At 30.9% G+C, this 23,365-nt stretch overlaps 2 protein-coding genes and 3 long non-coding RNA genes across 5 annotated transcripts; 4 read left to right on the top strand and 1 right to left on the bottom strand.

Moving 5' to 3' along the window:
• Positions 1–465: 465 nt before the first annotated feature.
• LOC133037776 (uncharacterized) lies at positions 466–11,201 on the bottom strand. Its single transcript, XR_009687775.1, has 2 exons — positions 10,606–11,201; positions 466–625 (listed from the first exon to the last, which is right to left on the bottom strand). It is a non-coding gene; the product is annotated as an uncharacterized LOC133037776 (long non-coding RNA).
• A 1,567-nt stretch (positions 11,202–12,768) lies between these two features.
• On the top strand, positions 12,769–13,239 carry LOC115717475 (RNA-binding protein 1-like). The gene has a single exon (XM_030646460.2). It carries the CDS (start codon positions 12,769–12,771, stop codon positions 13,237–13,239), a length of 471 nt encoding a protein of 156 aa, XP_030502320.2.
• A 3,946-nt stretch (positions 13,240–17,185) lies between these two features.
• LOC133038099 (uncharacterized) lies at positions 17,186–18,160 on the top strand. Its single transcript, XM_061116149.1, has one exon. It carries the CDS (start codon positions 17,186–17,188, stop codon positions 18,158–18,160), a length of 975 nt encoding a protein of 324 aa, XP_060972132.1.
• Positions 18,161–20,686: 2,526 nt separating this feature from the next.
• LOC115715602 (uncharacterized) lies at positions 20,687–21,490 on the top strand. The gene is made up of 3 exons (XR_009687778.1): positions 20,687–20,953; positions 21,048–21,291; positions 21,379–21,490. It is a non-coding gene; the product is annotated as an uncharacterized LOC115715602 (long non-coding RNA).
• A 70-nt stretch (positions 21,491–21,560) lies between these two features.
• On the top strand, positions 21,561–22,036 carry LOC133037778 (uncharacterized). Its single transcript, XR_009687777.1, has 3 exons — positions 21,561–21,696; positions 21,806–21,904; positions 21,983–22,036. It is a non-coding gene; the product is annotated as an uncharacterized LOC133037778 (long non-coding RNA).
• Positions 22,037–23,365: the final 1,329 nt, after the last annotated feature.

Raw genomic sequence — 23,365 nt, 5'->3', positions numbered from 1 at the left:
TGTTCATGCAAGACTATTTTTATTGTTTTGTTTTGTGTTGATACAGTTGGTTATTTGTTTTGTTTTCACTACTACAAATTACCCTTTCTATGTCTCTTTTTCTAGTCCAACAAAATTAGTGTTAGACACGAAAATCTTTTGAAGAGATTTCAAGTCCAACAATGATGCACTACAAAAAAATATGTATCATGTCCATTAATGTTGGACTAGAAAAAGAGTGTTACATGTTAAAAATATAATTAAATTATTATTTTTGGTGGACCACATCCAGCGTCCAGCTATGATGGACGTATTTTGTTTTTCTTTTAAAAAAATGAAAAATTACTTTCACTCAGACAAAAAAATAAATTTTTTTGGGTACAATCAAACTTTATATGCATTTTATTTAGGGAAAAAAAGCTGAAATCAATCAGCCATTTATTATTTCTCTCTCATTTATTTATTTTAAAATTATCTCTCTCATACAAACCAAAAGAAAAAAACTGTAAACCTAAAACACATACATCTGCCTTCTCTCTTCGTTTCTCTTGTGCGGTGCCAACCCAGGTGGGGAACGACCATCTTCAGTCATCAGTGGTCCAAACGGACTAATAAACAAGATTTCTCGGCCTCAGTAACCCCGAACCTGTTGGGTTTTATGCCCTAAATAAAACTCATTACAATCTGATTAGTTATCAATTTAGAAGTGAAGCATGTTTACATGTATGTTACATGTTTATGGTTTAATACATATATTTGATATATGCACAAAATCAGTTAAATCCAGAACATATAGTTATTCACAATTACAGTATCGTCAATACAGTGGAATGTGATTGTGATTATATGATTCAAAAGATTTGGTCCCTGTTCATCAGTGTTTTGGATTTACACTGATGTGATAATCAACGATGAAGTATACTTACACTTGGAGTAAGTGTTATGTTCTTTCCAGAACTTTGGTAAAGTATACTGGTTTCGAATGCATGGAGTATGCATTGGACTGGACCGATATTGAACTTGGTTAAATATATTGTAAACTTACTGTTGTATCTTTCCAAGTCAATGTCAGAAGTTGATCTTAGATTAAGAGAATCTAAATCCTGATATGCTTAGGCTCAATTTCAGGAGTGCTATTCTTGTTCTTTGATTTATTAGTTAAAGCCTGTTTTGAGTCAGGATAATACATATATTTTGGGAACATGATAGCATAACTGAATAGGGAGTGCTAAACATAAATATGGAAATCTATAGCTTCTACTGGTGTATAGAAGTAAAGTGATGATTCCTTTTGAGCTTAGTTGAATAGAAGTAAATGGATGAGCTCTTGTTTCAGTGACTATTTATTAGATCACTAAAACATCATTTACAGGTAACTAAGTGTTCAAATGGGCAAAATACATTGATGGGTGTAAACGGTAAATTAGTCCCGTCTCGATGTAAATCATCTATATAGAGGATCTCTAAATCACATTAAGATTATAAGAATGGTTAAATGAGATAGCATATTGATATCGTGAAACATATGATATGCTCTATATAAGTCTGAGAGTGCAATTCCAAGTTCTAAGAGTGGATTCAACGAGGAATTAATAAGTTAGGGATTTACTTGGTAAATCGGTTCAACTTATTGGAAGCTCAGAATATAGATCCATGGTCCCCATTCTAGTTGAGACTATACTGTTTGTAGGACTCTATAATTGATTTATGATTAATCAATTATAATTCTAAAAGTTAGACTATGTCTAATTTGTGAATTCTCACAGTTTAGGGATGAAATCGTAAATAAGAGGGTTTCTAGGTTTAATTATTAATTATGAGACTTTGCATGTCTGAATTAATAATTAATTTTAAATGGCAATATTATTTAATAATCTATTTTAGTTATTAAATAATTGGTTTTGGCATTTAAATGATTAGAATTGGAAAAATGGCATTTTTGGAGAAATAGAAATAAAATTGAGGAAACTGCAAAATCAATGTGAGGCCCTTTTCACACCATGGCCGGCCACATGATTAACTTTTCCCAATTATTATTTTTCAATTTAATTTGTCATTTAATTGCTAATCAAAGCCTAGCCTAAATAGGAAAGTGGTGAATCACACTAAATAAAGCAGTTATTCTATTACACAGTAAAAGAGGAAACTGTTTATTTGGAAAGTTGTGGTCTTCTCTTTTCCTATATATAGCAGCCCCTTTCTTCTCTTTGCATGCATATGTGTTGCTTGAGAAACTTTGCTCTGCAAAGTGTATCACACGAAAATAAGAGAGAAAAATAAAGAGAGATTTCGAAATTCCCTAGTGAGAGAGAAGTGCCCACTCACATCATTCAGTATCTCATCATAGTTTGGAAGACTGTGAAGGATCACATCCAACTGAAGAACTTTCGGGCTCAGATCTTGATTATACTCTGCTACAGACAGGAATCAAGGGTTAGAGATCTGAGTGGAAGGAGACATAAATTCCGCTGCAATCACTGTAAGTTATTCTGAACTTTTATATGTTTAATTCATCGTTTTAGAAGTTCAATATTAGGTTGTTAAATCAACATACTTGCAATAGATCTAAGATCCTGGATAAATATAATACCAACAACTGGTATCAGAGCCATGGTAATTGATTTACTTGCAAGAAATTTGGACTTAAAACGATTTGCTTGTGATTTGGATGGTTTCATGTTGTGTCATATTGATGTTTGATTGATGTTTGTGAATTCTGGAAAAAATAATTGGTTGTCTGTATCTGGAATTATTTTTATTGGATAGTTTGGAAAATTCTAAGCAATTTACTTTTTTACAGAACTCGATTTCGATTTAATTTGAATTAGTTATGAATTTTTGAAAATCGGGAAAAACCTAGGTGGTGAGCACCTCCCCTACGCGCGCGGAAATCATGCGCAGGGGTGCTTGCGCCCAGTTTTCTGGGCTGTGGCTCCTCTCCTACGCGCGCGGACAGCATGCTTTGCATGCTGTCCGTACCACCTGCTATTTTCTTCGTTTTCTTCGATTTTTCATGCTATTTCATGGAATTAAATTTCGATTTTTTGTATAGTTTTGTATGTTGATTTTTGTTTTTCAAATTTCAAATCTAATTATCAGAAATAAATTAATTTTAATTTTTTTAAAATTAATTTTAGATATTAGTGCAATTTGATTTTGAAAATGGGAAAAATCAAGTTTTGCTTACCTTTTTCTTATTTCCTTTAAAATTTGATTATTTTATTTTTTTTAAGGTCAGATATTAATTTTTTTTGGTAACTTGACCTTAATTAAAATAAGATCCAAATAATCATGATAATTTTAAAAGAGGAAATAAGGTATTTTTGTTAACTTTTAAATTTTGTTATTTTTTAATTAAATTAAGTTGTAAAATATGAAAAGGGTATGTATTTACCATTTTCTATTTTATTATTTAATTTATTAAATAACATGAAATTTAAAAGGAAAGTTGACAGTTTAATTTTGAAATGCATTTAGGTTACCCAAAACCTAAATTTTCAAAATGGTAGGTTTAATTTTAATATTATTTTTCGAAATATAGATTTAAAATTAAATAAATCCTACATCCAACTATCCAGATCTAACCTTGTTGCAGGAGTATGTGTTTTAGATTGTTTGTAAGTTTTTCTAAAACCTATTATTACTTGATCTAAATTGCCAGGGTTAACTTGTTGACAGATCAACTGATCTGATTTTAACCCATGGTTCAATTGATGATAGATCAAGTTGATAATTTGTAACAGGTAATTTTTTACAAACTTCTTTCATCTGTGTATGACCTAGAAACATGATAGGATCCATCCAAATCTGTGTGCCTGTGTGAGCCTATATGTTTAATTTCTATTATAGATACATATAGGTTGTTGTTGCTAAATAAAATGTCATAACCTGATAGATTTTATTTAGGCTTATTTAGTTAATGGGCCTATTCAATTAATAACAGTTGTTCATTTTAAGGTTAAATTCCTCTCTTTTGGGCCTTGTGTGAGAGTTGGGAGCCTTAGAAGTGGGTGCGACATACTGGACCCAGCTCCCCCTCACATGAACAACCCCAATTGTGAAGGTCCATTTGCCTAATTTGGATAACTGTGCTAGGTTAATTATATTAGTTTGACCTAATAAAAAAATTGAATAGCAACATAATTAATTTCTTCGAAATTAATTTAAGAAAAACATAGTTTAATGAATTTGATTTCTGGATAAACTATTTGTATTTTTCTTGTATTTAATTAAATAAAGAATTTTAACTAACTAAATTCTTTCTGAAACTTATTTTTATTATTTCATTGAATATTCTTATTTAAGTTATGAATTAGTAATTACTAATAATAACCTAAATTTGAATATATTGTGATAATAATGTTAAGCTGAGGAATTCTAGGAATTAGTTATTGAAGATTCTTAGAAGATATTATTTTAAGTTGGTTTTAAACTTAAAAGGGGAATATCTTTAAATTAGGTAGTCACCACCTAATTTTGATATTTAATTAAATGATATTTGGAAAATTTTAAGTTAGTAAATTATAGATTCTTTCTATAATAACTTAAATCAGATATTTTCCAGATCTTGAAAAGATACTTAGTAAGAATTGAGATATTTTCTAGATAGTTATTTCCATACTAATTATTATTTCTAATCTAGGAAAATATCATTGATTGTGAAATTAATTGGTTAATAATTAATTTTGGTACAATTCAATTAAGGATATTTTTCCTTGTATTAAATTGGAAATTAATGATTAAGTCTTCTCTATACTTAATTATTTATTTCCTGAATTTAGTACATTTAATTAAATTGAAAATTAAATGTCCAAGCTGATTTTCATAATGATACTTGGATATTGATATTTTCATGATATTTAATTAAATAAGAAAATTATTTTAAGTTGGGTATTTCCATAACAGCTTAAATTTGAATAATTTTCATAATATATTTTATTTATTTTATTAATCATTTTTCAAAATAGCATTTAATTATGCAAGGTGATTTTGAATTTGTCTTGAAAGATAGATTGAAGTTGTAAATTAATTATTTTAATTAATTTTGAATCAACTTAAATCAATGATTTTTTCATTTAATGATTAATAAAGGAACCGAAATATATTATTAGAAATTGGATTAATTAGTCAAGAAAATCTAGATAGATAATATTTTTGCTTGAGGTATTTTTTTTAAAGTTTGATTTATTTTAAATGTATTTCAAAAATTGTGTATTTTTGGAAATACAATATATATATTTGTAGAAAATTTTAATTTAAGTTGCAAATTAATTTAAATTAATACAACTTAAATTAAGTAATTTTCTTAATATTTGTTGGAAAATTAACACTAAGATGGAAATAATTCATTTTATTTTCTTAACCATCTAAGTTTAATTTTACAAATATTGAATTAAATTTTATTTAGATTCTATTCTAAATTTAAAATTTAATAAATATATATAGATTTAAAATAAATAAATAATAGAAGAAAATACAATTTAAACAATGAGCTTTATTATTTTGAGATATTCGATCTCCATTGTTGGTTTTACATAGCTATTGTTTTAGTGAGTAATCCTCCCTAATGGAGGAACGTTCATTAGCAAGTTAGCGCCGTTTAATCTCGAAAGATAAGTATGTTTGTAAGTGTTTTATATTAGTATTAACCACCCTAATGGTGGGTACTGTATAAGACTTACAAACATATGAAACAATGGTAGAAGCTCATGAAATAAGAATGACCTTGACTCTCGCCTAAACGGGACAACGTCGGATTCTCTTTTCGATCGAATAAAAGGTTGCTAGAAGGTTTGCTATTCTAGATGAGCTGACAACTCTATTCAATGAATGATAGCTTTGACTCTCGCCTAAACGGGACACTGATGTCAGTTTGTTGAAAACCTTGGAAATTGTTTAGGATTGAATTTTTTTTTTTGTATTTTCTCTAATCATTCCTACTTGCTGTATGCTGATAATTTCTGAATGAGATTTTGTGATAAACCATAACTGATATCTATGTATTATCTTGTAGTATCGTGAATTGAAATGTCAAATCCCATGTTGTCACTCTTAACTGAAAATAAGCTAAATGGGTCTAACTTCCCAAAGTGGAGAGAGAACATTCATATTGCTCTCATAGGTGAAAGTGCCTCGTTTGTGTTGACTGAGCCGTCCCCTGAGCAGCCAAGTGACAATGCAACCAAAGCTGTAAAAGAGAAGTTTGAGCGTTGGCATAATGCTAACAATAAAGCTCGTTACTTCATGCTTTCCAGCATGGTTGACACCTTGAAAACAAGGTTTGCAAACACTGTCACGGCTGCAGAAATCATGACGCAGTTAACTGAGCTATTCGGTATGGCATCTATTCAGTCTCGTTTCGACGCGACTAAGAAATTTATCAATGCACGGATGGAACCCCATCATGTGCGTGATCACCTTCTCCAGATGGCTAGTTATTTCTAGGAAGCCCAGAATCATGGTGCTGAAATGGATCAGACTACTCAAGTGAGTCTCATCTTGAATAGCCTGACTCCAGATTTTCTGCCCTACACATCAAATTATGTCATGAATAAGAAGGAACAAGACTTTCATACTTTAGTCAATGACCTTCAGACATATGAAAATTTGATTGGAGGTCCCAAGAAAAGAGGGAATAAACCTCAAAATTCTGGAAATGGTAGTAAGACAAGTAATCATGAGGCACTTGTTGCTTCTACTTCCAAATCCCATCATAAGAAGAAGTGGAAAAATGCCAAGAAGCGAGCTCAAGCTGCGAATGCAGCTAGAAACAAAAATGCTGGAGCTTCTGGCAATACACAAAAAGGAAAATGTTTCTACTGCAATGAGAAAGGCCATTGGAAATCCCAATGTCCTAAGTATCTTGCAAAGAAACAAGGTATTTTCTTTATAAACTGATGTGTTTTTAGTGAATTATTATCCTTTTGGATTAATAATTCTGGACTACTAACCTTGTTTATTATTCTTCTTATAGCTAAAGCTTCTTAAACTCGGGTGCTGTTTTAACGAGTTGGATTAGAAAGCTGGATGGTGGATGGAGATTGTCTATAATAAAGAAGAAGCTCTTTCATTTGAATTAATTGTTTAGTTTATCAAACAATTTGGATTTCAAAGTTTTGGGATCTTATCTCCCTGTTTGGTTCTCATAAATATTGCAAACAATTTTTGGTTTATAATAAAATATCTTTTTCAATTATATTGCAATTTATGAGTTGAGCTTCAGTTCTTTATTTTATCTATTACCAATTATTATATTTATTATGTTTGAATGTGTATGTGTTTTTATTATTGATGCAAATTCAAAAGTATTTAAACTCTTTACAGAGTTATTACTACATAAACACTAGAAGTTTTTTCTATGTTTATGAATAATTGTTGGTTTCAAAAACAATTATTTGAGAATTTGTTTAATAAAAAGATCTTTTGATCTGATAGGGGTGGAGAAAAGTTAAGAATAATATACAGTTCAAACGATTTTTTATATCTAATGAACTCTGGATTATATTCAACTCCACAGACTCTCTATCACGCTTAGAGATTTACAACCTTTAGGGGTGGACCATAATCTCTATAAACTTAGGGGTGGACTTTATTCTACAGTACCCTTTGTGACACATAATTTTAAACATGGAAATAATATAATAAATTAGCTATTATCAGAATAAATCCTTGATCTTGATTATATGTTCCAGTTTAGATTCACTGTTGTAATAGTTATTGATACCATTAAAGTTCTTTGATAATGTTTCACATTACCTTGGTTGAGTGGGAGAATATTAAAATTCTTTACCCATCTTCGTTTGGTTGATAATTGTGATAGAAACTTAAGAACACCGCTAATAAAAACAAGTCTAACCATTCACATGGATAGAAATAACTTATCAGAATTATGAGAGTAAGATAGAAGAATTCTTGCATAGTCTATTCGAAAGACTGATTCAAGATGTCTATTTCTCATAACATTTTGTGGTATCTTGATTTGATTGCTTAAATCTCTAGCAAATTATTTTTTCACTTCAAATACTAGACTGCTATGTTGTTGAACTAATCTTAAAGAAACTTACGGTTTCGGCTTAAGATAATAAGTCACAACGAGATGTTCCCAGAAACAATAGTAAAAGGTTAAAAGTTTCTAACCAGACATCTGCTATTGAGTGGGAGTCATCTGAGATGTAATCAAATGGGGAACATTAGGAGACAATCAAGAAAGATTTACAAAAGTGACGTATATGTTATTAAGGAACTATTCATTAGTGGTCCTGATATGCACACCGACTCATTGTGAGATGGTGGTTACTCTGGGGGTGGAGGAATCATTATAGAAGAGTGTTAAAACCCATCTATAATAATTCAAGCTTCATCAGAAAAGATATAACTTTGTAAATTCAAAATTACCAGAAAGTTATTCTACTGAAGAAAATTCTACACTGCTTTATCTCAATTCCAAATTTTAAAATTTGAGAGATATGTCTTCTGGTTATTCAGATGTACTTAATGGGCAGTAAGGATTTCAGTATCCCTTGACGAGTAAAGTATAAGTTAGGGAAGGTTTCATGTATCTCATGAACCTGATTCCAGATATATGGGTGGATTCAAAGATACTACACTTGATCAGAGGATCAAGACAAAAGATTGATTGTAATGCACAACTTGTTTTATGTTAGTGCAAGTGGGAGTTTGTTGGGTTTTATGCCCTAAATAAAACTCATTACAATCTGATTAGTTATCAATTTAGAAGTGAAGCATGTTTACATGTATGTTACATGTTTATGGTTTAATACATATATTTGATATATGCACAAAATCAGTTAAATCCAGAACATATAGTTATTCACAATTACAGTATCGTCAATACAGTGGAATGTGATTGTGATTATATGATTCAAAAGATTTGGTCCCTGTTCATCAGTGTTTTGGATTTACACTGATGTGATAATCAGCGATGAAGTATACTTACACTTGGAGTAAGTGTTATGTTCTTTCCAGAACATTGGTAAAGTATACTGGTTTCGAATGCATGGAGTATGCATTGGACTGGACCGATATTGAACTTGGTTAAAGATATTGTAAACTTACCGTTGTATCTTTCCAAGTCAATGTCAGAAGTTGATCTTAGATTAAGAGAATCTAAATCCTGATATGCTTAGGCTCAATTTCAGGAGTGCTATTCTTGTTCTTTGATTTATTAGTTAAAGCCTGTTTTGAGTCAGGATAATACATATATTTTGGGAACATGATAGCATAACTGAATAGGGAGTGCTAAACATAAATATGGAAATCTATAGCTTCTACTGGTGTATAGAAGTAAAGTGATGATTCCTTTTGAGCTTAGTTGAATAGAAGTAAATGGATGAGCTCTTGTTTCAGTGACTATTTATTAGATCACTAAAACATCATTTACAGGTAACTAAGTGTTCAAATGGGCAAAATACATTGATGGGTGTAAACGGTAAATTAGTCCCGTCTCGATGTAAATCATCTATATAGAGGATCTCTAAATCACATTAAGATTATAAGAATGGTTAAATGAGATAGCATATTGATATCGTGAAACATATGATATGCTCTATATAAGTCTGAGAGTGCAATTCCAAGTTCTAAGAGTGGATTCAACGAGGAATTAATAAGTTAGGGATTTACTTGGTAAATCGGTTCAACTTATTGGAAGCTCAGAATATAGATCCATGGTCCCCATTCTAGTTGAGACTATACTGTTTGTAGGACTCTATAATTGATTTATGATTAATCAATTATAATTCTAAAAGTTAGACTATGTCTAATTTGTGAATTCTCACAGTTTAGGGATGAAATCGTAAATAAGAGGGTTTCTAGGTTTAATTATTAATTATGAGACTTTGCATGTTTGAATTAATAATTAATTTTAAATGGCAATATTATTTAATAATCTATTTTAGTTATTAAATAATTGGTTTTGGCATTTAAATGATTAGAATTGGAAAAATGGCATTTTTGGAGAAATAGAAATAAAATTGAGGAAACTGCAAAATCAATGTGAGGCCCTCTTCACACCATGGCCGGCCACATGATTACCTTTTCCCAATTATTATTTTTCAATTTAATTTGTCATTTAATTGCTAATCAAAGCCTAGCCTAAATAGGAAAGTGGTGAATCACACTAAATAAAGCAGTTATTCTATTACACAGTAAAAGAAACTGTTTATTTGGAAAGTTGTGGTCTTCTCTTTTCCTATATATAGCAGCCCCTCTCTTCTCTTTGCATGCATATGTGTTGCTTGAGAAACTTTGCTCTGCAAAGTGTATCACACGAAAATAAGAGAGAAAAATAAAGAGAGATTTCGAAATTCCCTAGTGAGAGAGAAGTGCCCACTCACATCATTCAGTATCTCATCATAGTTTGGAAGACTGTGAAGGATCACATCCAACTGAAGAACTTTCGGGCTCAGATCTTGATTATACTCTGCTACAGACAGGAATCAAGGGTTAGAGATCTGAGTGGAAGGAGACATAAATTCCGCTGCAATCACTGTAAGTTATTCTTAACTTTTATGTGTTTAATTCATCGTTTTAGAAGTTCAATATTAGGTTGTTAAATCAACATACTTGCAATAGATCTAAGATCCTGGATAAATATAATACCAACAGAACCTCCATCCCCACCCTTGAGCTCTTTCTCTCATCGTCTTTCTTCCTCTCTCTTTCTTCCGTTCTCTCTTCATCAAGTCCAGCCAAACCAGCGACGTATGGTGAGCTTTGACGTGTCTGTCAAGGTGTAGACCAATGACAGAGATCCCAAAGGTTACTTTGTGCGCAACTCAATTTCTCTCTGTTTCGGTGTCTCTTTGACTTGTCTACTCATGCGATGCAGATTTGAGATTCCCATTCGAAGTCCCATGGTCAAGATTTGAACTACTGTCACCTCTCTCTCTCTCCCTCTTTTATGTGCAGGTGGATGGCATTCAACGGAGCTTCGTATTCAGGGGTTCTGTGTCGACGGAGCTTGCGACTTCATGTTCATGGCTGTTTGATTTTGTGTATAATTGGTTTCAAATTTTATTTGTGTGATAGAAATTGATTTTGGTATTTGTATTTTTTTTTTTTTGATTTAGTTTTGCGGTTTGTATTTAGCCCATACTATGAGATTGATTTGTAAATTTTAGTGATCAATTTGTAATTTTTTGTCCAAAATTGTATAGACACTATTAATTCTTACGAAAAATTACTTTTTTTTTTCTATTTTTTTTGTAAATCTGATTTTTTTATAGTTATATATATTTTTAATAATTACCGTGTGATCTACTAGTAATAGTATTAGTGGATAATTAATAATTTTAAAAATAGTTTATTTATAAATTATTAAATATTTTTTTTATTTTGAAAAATTCAAAATCCTGCTTTCACGTCCATTAATGGTAGAATAGAAAAATACTATTTTTTTGTCCCTTGATATTATGTCCAACATAAAAGTAGACTAGAAATACTTTTCTAGTCGAACTTTAATGGACGTAAAAGAGAGTTTTTGTGGTAGTGTTTAGAGTGATGGTATCTCTATCCTTTTTTCTAGTGCCAAGGTTTATCACATTTTAAGAGAAAGCAATGTAATGGCACATCTTCTTGCTAAGAAGGCTTTAGGAACTTTTAGAGATTGGGTTTGGAATTGTAATGAATCCAATTTGTATATCTTCTGAGTTTGTAACTGAACTTTCTGGTTTATTCTAATGTTACAAATCAGTTGTTTCAAAAATAAAAAAACTCACAAAATCAATCAAATCAAATCAATGTCACCCATCTCCACAAGAGGCAAATTTCATTTATTTTTTGTTTTTTGAACAACACAACACATGATCATGATTCATGCATATATGTATATATATTCTTATTATCAAATGATCATATATAGTCTCAATCAACAAAGCCAACCAGAAAGAAGTAAGCTGCAACGATTACAAGAACAATCAAATATTGAATATTTGATCATCTTCTAATTAATTAATTAATTAATGTCAGAAGAAACATTTAAACAAATTAACATATGAATTTGAGAATGTGAAACAACTAATTAAACTCGTCTTCACTCTCTACGTACGTATGACTCTCACGTACGTGTCCCAATATGATTCGTTGGTTTCTGATTTGGATCCCAACAAAAATAATAATCATCATGCATTTTCTACGTCTAATTTTTCTCTCTTTTTTTAAATAATAATTAAATGTTTTATTATTTGAAAAATATAAATGAAATTAAAAGATAAATATTTTTACGAAAAGTAAATATAAAATAAAAAATCAATACAATAAAATATCTTAATTTGAACCTCAAGTACTAATTAAAATATAAATATTAATTTTTGTATAATTAATCCAATTAATATTACAGAGAGATAGGATAGGATTTAGGAGTCAATTAATTTTTCTTACTTTTTTTTAATACTAATTAAATGTTTTATTTGAAATAAAAGATAAAACCTTTTTACAAAAAAATAAATATAAAAATGAAAGTCAATACTATAAAATATCTTTCAACTGTACAGCAATACAATTTTGTACTCTTAATTCGAATTTGAACCTGAAGTGTACTAATTCAAATATAAATATATTTACATCTTTTTTTATAATTATTATTATTTTGTATAATCCTATTCTACATAGGAGTTAAATACTCCTCTATATAAACACACACGTCTATCTCATAAAATTATGAAAAACAAACTACATTCAATATTCATCTTAGTTTCAACCTTTCAAACATTAAGATTGTTCTTTGTGTGTTAGTAAGTATTAAATTAAAGCTTCTAACTATTTCATCTCATCATGGAATCTACACATTTCAACAAGAAAAAGATTTTTATTGGAGGTCTCCCTCATCAAATTGAAGAAGCTGAATTGAAGACATATTTTAGTGATTTCGGAACTGTAGTAGCTACAGAAATTCTTCGTGAAAAGATAACTAACAAAGGTAGGGGCTTCGGGTTTGTGACTTTTGATTCTGAAGAAGCTGTAGAAAAAGTATTGGAAAATAATTTTTATAGTCTTAAAGAAAAACAAATAGAGGTAAAGATGGCTAAAGAAAAGATAAATAGAAGGAACCAAATTCCTACCGCAACAAACAACTCGAACCAATCTCAGCCTCCTTTGGGTTCCCAAATTTATTACCCCAATCCCTATCCATTCCAACCTCATCCCAATTATTGGATGCCTTATTATAATCATATGATTCCAACTCTATATCCATATGGATATGGACAGAATTGTATGAATATGGGAGTTTACTATCCCAATTAAATATATTTAGTAGTGGAAAATATTTCATTTGAAAATTTAATGTTATTTTGTTCTCATTTATGTCTTATGTCTTTTTTAATTTTAATAATTAATAAATTATTTTTCATAATATTATTTTTCACCATATGATAATATTATTTTTATTGTTGATGCTATTTTTTTTAAGATCACACGAGAAAACTTGCACGTTCAAGTATTTACTTGTGATGTAAGGAAACAAATAAATTTATAATGTATAATATAAATTATTAAATAGTTTAGTAGATTACTTATTAAAAGAATAGTAGATAGCTTAAAATATAAAATTTGTAAAATCACATGTAGATTTTTTTATATAAAATATAATTATGAAAAAATAAAAATAACACACCAAAAATTATTCCGCTCAATTTATGAATTAAATTAAGTAGAATTTTCAACTGTCAAAAAATGTATTTCCGTCGATCTTTAAAATCGTCGCTTATTTTAGTGTCGCGAATATTAAGTAAAATAGGTGAGGGTTGAAAAATATTGGCAAAAAAAAAATCCCAACAGTTTAAAACAACAACAACAATAATAATCAATCTTCATTGCTTTCTTCGTGTGGAAATTAACTCTGAGAACTAAATTATCTCACTACATTTTGGTTCAATATAGTAAATATATATATTCTTTATAAATACACAAATATGTACATTATAAATACATTGACAAAATACAAAGATGATCGGAGATCTCGTGTGCGATAAAGAAAATGATTGGAGCTCTTCCATGTGCGCAATGAAATATATATACATATTAAGTTAATAAATATTTATTTTATAAGTGTAATCCGGCGACCAATTGCGACAAAAATTCAGCTACCATGCACACACAACAACATAATGTTAATAAAATAAAAAAATCCCAAAAAAATTTACAAAAACGAAAATAAAGCCATGTACATTAATAAAATGAATAAAAATCATATTTATACTTTAATGGACGTTGAAATTCAATGTTTTCTCCACTAAAATCGGTGGCCGGAGTTATACCACCACTTTTTTTAATGGGTTCGGTTACAGATAGAGGGAAAAAAACTAAATTTTTTTAGTGTATAGATTTAGGTATTGAAAACAGAAAATTTTAAAAGGAAAATGAGGTAAAATGGTGTAGAAATGAAGAAAATATAAGGTTTTTTAGTGGTAGTTGGCAAGGGTTTCGTGAGTTTTTTGGTTTTGCTATGAGGGGTGGCTAGTTATCGTGCTAAGAAAGAAGACGTAGTGAAGAAGATGAAGTCTGAGGGTTATATTTATATATCCTATGGCATCAGTTATTAGGAAATAACCGACGGTATAGGTGCACACGTGTCAATAAAGGTGTGCACCTATCACTACAAGAAATCCCATCATTAGCGGCGGGGGTATTAGCGGCGGAGCACCTCCGCCGCTAATAATGGGGGTATTAGCGGCGGAGGCCCTCCCCCGCCGCTATTGGTGGGCTGAGTTTATTTTTTTTTAAAAATATTAATAGCGGCGGGCTGTCCGCCGCTAATGCCCGCCGCTATTACTATTAGCGGCGGGGTCCGCCGCTAATACCCCGCCGCTAATAGGTGGGCGGGAAAAATTTTTCCCGCCCATATTGATTCAAACTATTAGCGGCGGGGTATTAGCGGCGGACCCCGCCGCTAATAGTATTTTATTTTTAAAAAAAAAAATAAAAAAAGTAATTAAATGTTATTAGCGGCGGGGTCCGCCGCTATTGCCCCGCCGCTAATAACACTATATATACCCCATCAGACCCCTCATCCCCATTTTTGCATTTTCTCTCAAAAAATTCCCAAACCGCCTCCTCCTTTCCCCTTCTCCATTTCTGAAATTTCCACCGCCTCCATCTCCGACGCACCACCACCCCGACGCACCACCACCCCGACGTACCACCACCCCGACGCACTATTTTAGGTAAGTATTGTATTTTTTTTTTATTATTTTAGATTTGTTATTATATAGTTTTAGGTTTTAGATTAGTTTATATAATGTATAGAAAAATCTGTGTATATAGAAAAATGTAGGTTTTTATAATCTGTGTAGGTTTTTATATAGAAAAATCTGTGTATATAGAAAAATGTAGGTTTTTATAATCTGTGTAGGTTTTTATAAATGTAGGTTTTTATATAGAAAAATTTGTGTATATATATATTTTTGTATATAAAATTAGTTATATTTACATATAAATATATGTTTATCTGTGTTTGTGTATATATAATTGGGTATATATATAAGTTTTGATTTTTTTTATGTATTATACTTTATAAAAACTGTAATATATTGTAGTGTAGTATATATATTATATATTTTGTAAAGTATATTATATATATAATCTGGGTATATTATATATATATTTGTATATAACAGTTTATATATATATGTATATCGTAGTGTAGTATATATATTGTATTGTATTATTATGTAAAGTATAAAAATTATACATTATATATATATTATATATTTTGTATATATTATTTTTGTAATATAATAGTGTATATATTTGTGTATATACACTATTATATTATTTTTATTATTGTATATTGTATATTTTGTATATTGTAATATAATAGTGTATATATTTGTGTATTGTATATTTTGTATATATTATTTTTTTTTATTTATATATTTGTGTATATAAAATATATAGTATTGGGTTTTTTTTTTTAAGAAAATATAGATTATATGTTAATGTATATATAATTTATATATTGTAACAATATTGTATATTGTATTGTTGTTATTTGTAGGTTTTTTAATTAATTTTAGTAATTAGTAATTTGTATTTGTTTGTATTTGTTTATTTTATGTTAGATTTTATTGATATTAAATTGATTTGTTGTTAAGTTTGCTAAAATTTGAGAAGTAAATTTAGCAAATTTAGAATATTGAAAAAAATTTAAAAAATTAGAAAAAAAAAATATTAGTTTGTAGCTTAATATATACATAAAAAGATTTTTTTAAATAATAATAATTAGTTTTTTAGTAACTTAATAAATAATATAAATATTAAAAGTTAAAAAGATTAATTAGAAGATTTGATTTATTTTTTTAATTTTTATTAAAATTTAAATTAAATGGATTAACTTTTATTTGAATTTTAAAAAATAATTTTTTTTGTATTTTTATGGTGGTAAAAATTAATTATTTTATATTTATTTTAATTTAGAAAATAAATTTTTTTTTATATAAATGATAAATAATTCAAAAATTTAAAAATTAAAAATTTAAAATTTAGTAATTTAATGAATTTTTATAGTGTAATATGTAAAATGAATTTTTTTATAATATAATTAGTTTAACTTTTGATAACTAATTTTAAGTTTCAAAAAATAATAATTCATTTAAAATTTAATTATTTGATATTTATTTAAATTTTGAAAATAAATTTATTTTTTTATAAATAATAAAAATAACACAAAAAATTAAAAATTAATAATAAAGAACAATAATAATTCATATTTATAAATAAATTAAAAATATATCATAACTTTTGTACTCATAAAATTTCATAAGACTTTAAAAAAATTTAAAAATTAATAATAAATAACAATAATAATTCATATTTATAATTATATTTAAAAATATATCATAAAATTTATATTCATAAAATTTCATAATACTTTACAAAATTCATATTTATAATTATATTTAAAAATATATATCATAACTTTTGTACTCATAAAATTTCATAAGACTTTACAAAAAATTAAAAATTAATAATAAAGTACAATAATAATTCATATTTATAATTATATTTAAAAATATATCATAACTTTTGTACTTATAAAATTTCATAAAACTTTACAAAAATTTAAAAATTAACAATAAAGAACAATAATAATTATATTTAAAAATATATCATAAAATTCGTACTCATAAAATTTCATAAGACTTTACAAAAATTTAAATATTTAATACTTCATTTGTCGTCTAAATTGTAGATGGCGACAATCGATAAGTCTTGGACCAAAATCAGAAATCGTGGTTGCCATGAATTTTGGAATGGTCTACAAGCCTTTTTAGCAATGGCATCAGAACATAAGGATTGTGATGGACGAATACGATGTCCTTGTGTGAGATGTATAAATAGTAGGTTTGAAAAAATAGATAGGGTTAGAGCACACGTATTTGATCGAGGTTTTATGCAAGGATATGACAAGTGGATTTATCACGGGGAGCCTGAGGATGCCGTCGTTGATGTAGCAGTTGCCGATGTTGAATCAGAGGATGAAATGATTCCTATTTTGAAAGATTTCTTTCCCTCGACAACTGAGGCACAAGGAGAAGATGAACAACCAACCACAAATCCACAATTTGATGACTTATTTGAGGAAATTGAAGCTGAATTGTATCCCGGTTGTGATTGGATTTCATCTCTTAACTTTTTAGCAAAGCTATTGCATTTAAAAGTTAGGGGAAAAATTCCTAATAACATCTTTGAAGAATTATTGAAGCTTTTAAAGTTTGCGTTTCCGAAGGAAAATAATATTCCATCAACTTACTACGAGGCAAAAAAGAGATTGAAGAAATTAGGCTTGGGTTATGATAATATCGATGTCTGTTTGTATAATTGTTGCTTATTTTATAAGGAGAATGCATCCAAGGAGGCTTGTCCAGTTTGCGGAACTAGTCGTTGGGTTACTTCCGAGAACGGGAAAGGAAAAAAAGTTCCTTGCAAAGTCATGCGATACTTTCCGTTGACACCTCGACTTAAAAGATTATATAGTTCGAGGATTACAGCGAAAAGCATGATATGGCATCATACTGGAAAATCAAAAGATGATGGGGTGTTGCGACACCCGGTCGATGGTTTAGCTTGGAAAGACTTTGATGCAAAACATCCCGATTTTGCAAGGGACCCAAGAAATGTTCGACTTGGGTTAATTTCGATGGATTTAATCCATTTGGCAACATGAGTCTTGCATACAGCATGTGGCCAGTGGTGTTGGCTAACTATAATCTACCACCTTGGTTATGTATGAAAGATAATTATTTCTTGCTATCTACCCTAATTCCTGGTGCAAAATCTCCAGGTAAAGACATGGATATATTTTTAAGACCTTTGGTGGATGAATTAAAGGAGTTGTGGAATAATGGGGTAGCAACGAGAGATAGTTCGACCAACTCAATGTTCACCATGCGTGCTGCGCTTTTGTGGACAGTGAATGATTTTCCCCGCTCGTAGTAGCTTGTCTGGGTGGAGTGGTCAAGGTTATAAAGCTTGCCCTACTTGTAATGAAGACACGACGTCCATTCGAGTGATCGGGAAGACATCATATGTTGGTCATCGAAGGTTCTTGCCAAGTAACCATGCAATGAGAAGGGATACTCGATTTGATGGTAAAGTTGAAAGAAGACCTCCTCCAAGACGATTTACTTGTGAAGAAATATTATCACAAGTTAATGCTCTCGAACCCCAAATTCCCGGACATCATGAAAATTTTGGGGGCGTGAAACGTAGAAGAGTTGCAGAAAATTATAATTGGAGGAAAAAAAGTATTTTCTACGAGTTGGAGTATTGGAGCACGAATATTTTAAAACACAACATTGATGTCATGCATGTTGAGAAAAATGTGTGTGATAGTCTCCTAGGAACCATCTTGGATAATGATAAATCAAAGGACACAACCAATGCGCGCCATGATTTAAAGAAGATGGGTATTAGGGAATCGTTGTGGATTTATGAAGATGTAAATGGGAGGCAAATGAAACCGCATGCTCCTTATGTTTTGACTCGTGAGAAAAGACAACTTTTTTGTCAGTTTGTTAAAGGAATAAAGTTTCCCGATGGCTTCTGTTCAAATTTAAAGAGCAAAGTTTCTCCAGATGAGTCTAACATTATTGGGTTAAAATCCCACGATTGTCATGTCATTATGCAGCGAGTATTAGCGGTTGGTGTCCGTAAATTTCTACCTCGTGACACTGCAACAACTATTACTCAGCTGTGTAATTTTTTTCGACAGTTATGCTCTAGAACTCTAAATGTAAAAGATATGGAGGATGCTCAAAATAATTTAATTCTGTTATTGTGCAAGATGGAATTGATTTTTCCTCCAGCTTTTTGACATAATGATACACTTGGTATTGCATTTGCCTGAAGAAGCGATATTGGGAGGCCCGGTCTTTATGAGATGGATGTATCCTTTTGAAAGGTACATGAAAAAATTGAAAAATTATGTGGGAAATAAGGCACGTCCTGAAGGGTCAATTGCAGAAGGTTATGTTGCTGATGAGGCAGTAACCTTTTGTTCAATGTACTTTAAAGGGTGTGAAACAAGATTTAATCGGCTTGATCGAAATGAAGATGCGCCTTCGTTTGTCGCTATCTCTCGGTTTTAATTCTCAATCTCGTCCTTTAACTAGCGGACTTATCAAGCCTCTTGATCATACCGATCGTGAAAAAGCTGAGTGGTACATTCTTCAAAATTCTCTGAAATCCAAGCTTACTTAGAGTAAGTTTGTTACATTTTTATAAATTATTTTATTAAATTTTTAGTTTTTATTTTCTATCTCCTTCTATCGTATCTTGACATTATCATACTTCACAGTGAACATTTGGACAAGATCAAGCATGAAAATCCTAATGGTAATCACGATGCCTTGCATAGGCAAACTTTCCGTCCGTGGTTTCACAAGAAGGTATAACGACAAAATTGTTAAGTTTTAATTCAATCATTTATATTCCTCTCATATTAATACATTTTATGTATTTAGATATATGAGCTGCACAAGCTTGGAACTTTACAAAATGGTGATGAGTTACTCGCTCTCGCTTCCGGGTCCGATTACTTAGCAACATTTTACGAAGGTTGTGTAGTGAATGGTGTTCGGTTTATTGCATCAAAGCGAGACCAAAAGCGGAAGACACAAAATAGTGGTGTTACCGTTTCTTTGGAACGAAGGGTTTAATTATTACGGCACACTTGAAGATGTAATCACTATATCTTATACTGGTGCATTTACAGTGTCATTGTTTGAATGTAAATGGTATAACACTAATCCATTAAGAAAGAAGACAATCACTGAAAATAATATAACTAGTATAAATACTCGTGGACATTGGTATCAAGATGAACCGTACATCCTTGCCAACCCGAGGCAAAGCAAGTTTTCTATCTTGAAGATCCACTCGAGAGGTCGCGATTGGAAGGTTGTTGAAGATATTAGCCATCGACAAATTTGGGACATTACCGACAACGAAGATGAGGCTGATGTAGATGTTGTTAGTGATTCTAACTCGCCAATTTTGTGTTGACGGTGGATCTTGGAGAGTTGATTATGCAATCGAATGAACCTCCCGTAATTGTTGAATCGTCCGATCAGTTAGTGGATTACGAGATAGAGAATAATGAAGCTGGATGAGAATTATGTTCTTTGAAGAAGTAGATGATTTACTAGTTGAACATGTAGAGGATGAAAATGTAAACTTAGTAAATGATGGAAATGATAGTGATTCTTCAGTGTAACTTTTATTTTGTAAACATTTGTTACTAAAATTTTTTACAATTAAAGGAATATTTAATTTCTTTCGTATTAACATTTTAAATACTTATATTTCAATTATGTGTTTCACATTTGTGAATTCTTACGTTTTTTTCCGTCTTCAAAGTAAAGTAAAATGTCAGCTACGTTAGCGACATACCACGGTGGGGATGGTGATGGCAGGGATCCCCCTGATCCTTCTAGGGTACCGTCGTCTTGCGAAGCAGGTTTTCATATTTTTTCAAATCTACAATTGTTCTGAATATAAATAGTGAATGTATGATTTACTAATAAAATAATTTTTCCCTCGAATATATATAGTTCCACCTCCGGTCAGAAAGGGTCGTGGGGTTGCCGCAAACGCTAATCTCGAAAAAAAAAGGAGAGAAGCTGGTAAGCCCTTACCGGTGGAGGTAGATCTTGAAACCGGCAAAGTAGTTGGCACTGAAGCCAGCAATTATGTTCGATTTCTTGGCCAACAAGTGAGCATGTTGTGCCGGGTGGTCATCTAAATTTTTCCGATGTACCCCAACAATACAAGGATCAAGTGCTCAATCGAATCAGAGTGAGTGATTTTTAATTATTAAAGGTTGTAATAATTTTATGTCCTCATTTACAAATTAACATAATTTTAAATTATTTTATTACATAGTACTACTTTGATATCGATGGGAATCCCCACCGAGACCTACTTATGGGGACTTTATATTCGGTGATGGCGGAGCGGTATAGTGAGCGAAAGACGCTCAGACACAAGCATTTCAAACAACATTACAAAAACCGTAAGATTGGGACACGGTTCTCAAATTCCCCACGACTACTTGAATACGAGACTTGGAAACCGGTTTGCGAATTGTTCGTTAGCGAGGCATTTTTGAATCGTTCAACTAAAAATAAATCGAATCGGCAACTAATGAAATATCCAACAACGCAAGGCACAAAATCGTTGGCGTCCATACGCCACGGAATGGTATGTATTAATTCTTTAATTGTTAAATGTTTCATACAAAAAAATTCTTTAATAGTTAATAATATTTTTTTCTTATAATAAACTAATTTAATTGTTTATATTTGTATAGGGGGGTACTCCTGGAGAGCATGTAGTTGACGCATGGAAGGAGATCCATGTGAAAAAACCGTCTGGAACTTTCGTTAATGAATTAGCTGCAAAAGATTATGTAAGTAATTAAAATGATTTATTATTAAAATTTATATTTTATATTAATTACATATTCTAATAATTTTGATTTAAATAGGAGGAACTGATCAAGGAGCTTGATAGGAAGCGACTTGAACGACAATCCCAGAGCGATGCGGGACCGAATCGAATACGATGCGGTTATCAGTTTGACGTAATGGAAACAGTTCTAGGCCAAAGATCTGACTATCAAAGAGGCGTGGGTAAAAGGCTCAAGGGCAAAGGAAAGAAACCAATCCCTCAAACTCAATCAACGGTGCCTCCCCAACCAACTACTGAAATGATGAGCACCATGGCAGATATATTCTCAGCTATGCGTGCCACTTGGGGGGTAATTTGACGCCTGAACAACGTGCCCTAATATTTAACCCACGCTTTGACAATTTCGTTCAAACGTATAGTCAATCGCAGTCGCCTGGTGGTTCGTCTTCTCAGAGTCATGCCGCTCCTCCGGAACAGCAACAACAACCTCCTACGCAACCACAATTTCAGCCTTCCTCGCAACAACAATTCCAAAATTTGTCACAGCAGCAATTTGAAAATTTTTTGCAGCAGCAACCCCAATCTTTTCCTCAGCAATTTCCTCAGCAGCAACAACAGTCTGCTCCGCCAATGGGAAATCAGTTCTTATACCGAACACCGTCAGAGTCTCCTCCGCTCGGCTCAAACTTTGCTGATTTTGGATTATTTGGGAGTTCATCGCAGGAGAACCAATTTTTTCAACTCCCATTTTCAACCAAGTGAGCTCGGTAATTTGACGTGGGTTTATCATCAGACCAAGCGTATGTGCCTTCTCCGCCACGGGCTTCGGGGACTCGTACCGAAAATAATCCAGATCAAGACTTCATAATTAGAGACTTGAATGAAGATGTTAATGAATAATTTATTTATGTTTTGTAATAATTTAGTTTAATTTTGAGACAATATTTTATTAGGATTAATATGTTAAAGTTAATTACTTTGGAGACAATTTTAAATTATTAATAAATTTTATTAAATTGTTTTAATTATATTAATTAGATTTATTTATTAAATATTTAATTAAATTGTTTTAATTATATTAATTAGATTTATTTATTAAATATTTAATTATTTATTTATATATAATATAAATAAATTTTTAAAAATAATTAATATTTTTTTTTTATTGTTCGGTGTTGTAGCGGCGGAGCAATAGCGGCGGGACCCCGCCGCTATTGCCACGTGTCGATCTCGAAACACAGGCGACACAAAGCAATAGCGGCGGGGTCCCGCCGCTATTGCTCCGCCGCTATTAATAGTATTAGCGGCGGAACCAGTTTTTGGCCGCTAATACTATTAATAGCGGCCAAGCAATAGCGGCGGACCAATAGCGGCCGAGGTCCGCCGCTATTGCCCTTTAGCGGCCAAAAACTGGAGCAATAGCGGCCGAGGGGCTCGCCGCTATTGCTCCTGAATGTTG

This window comes from Cannabis sativa, chromosome 5 (genome assembly GCF_029168945.1).
Source record: "Cannabis sativa cultivar Pink pepper isolate KNU-18-1 chromosome 5, ASM2916894v1, whole genome shotgun sequence".
Taxonomy (NCBI): domain Eukaryota; kingdom Viridiplantae; phylum Streptophyta; class Magnoliopsida; order Rosales; family Cannabaceae; genus Cannabis; species Cannabis sativa.
This window is presented reverse-complemented; position numbering and strand designations above follow the sequence as displayed.

Bases quoted from the DNA above. Each gene is read 5' to 3' on its own strand.
- LOC115717475 (XM_030646460.2), top strand. From the start codon at position 12,769: ATGGAATCTACACATTTCAACAAGAAAAAGATTTTTATTGGAGGTCTC.
- LOC133038099 (XM_061116149.1), top strand. From the start codon at position 17,186: ATGGCGACAATCGATAAGTCTTGGACCAAAATCAGAAATCGTGGTTGC.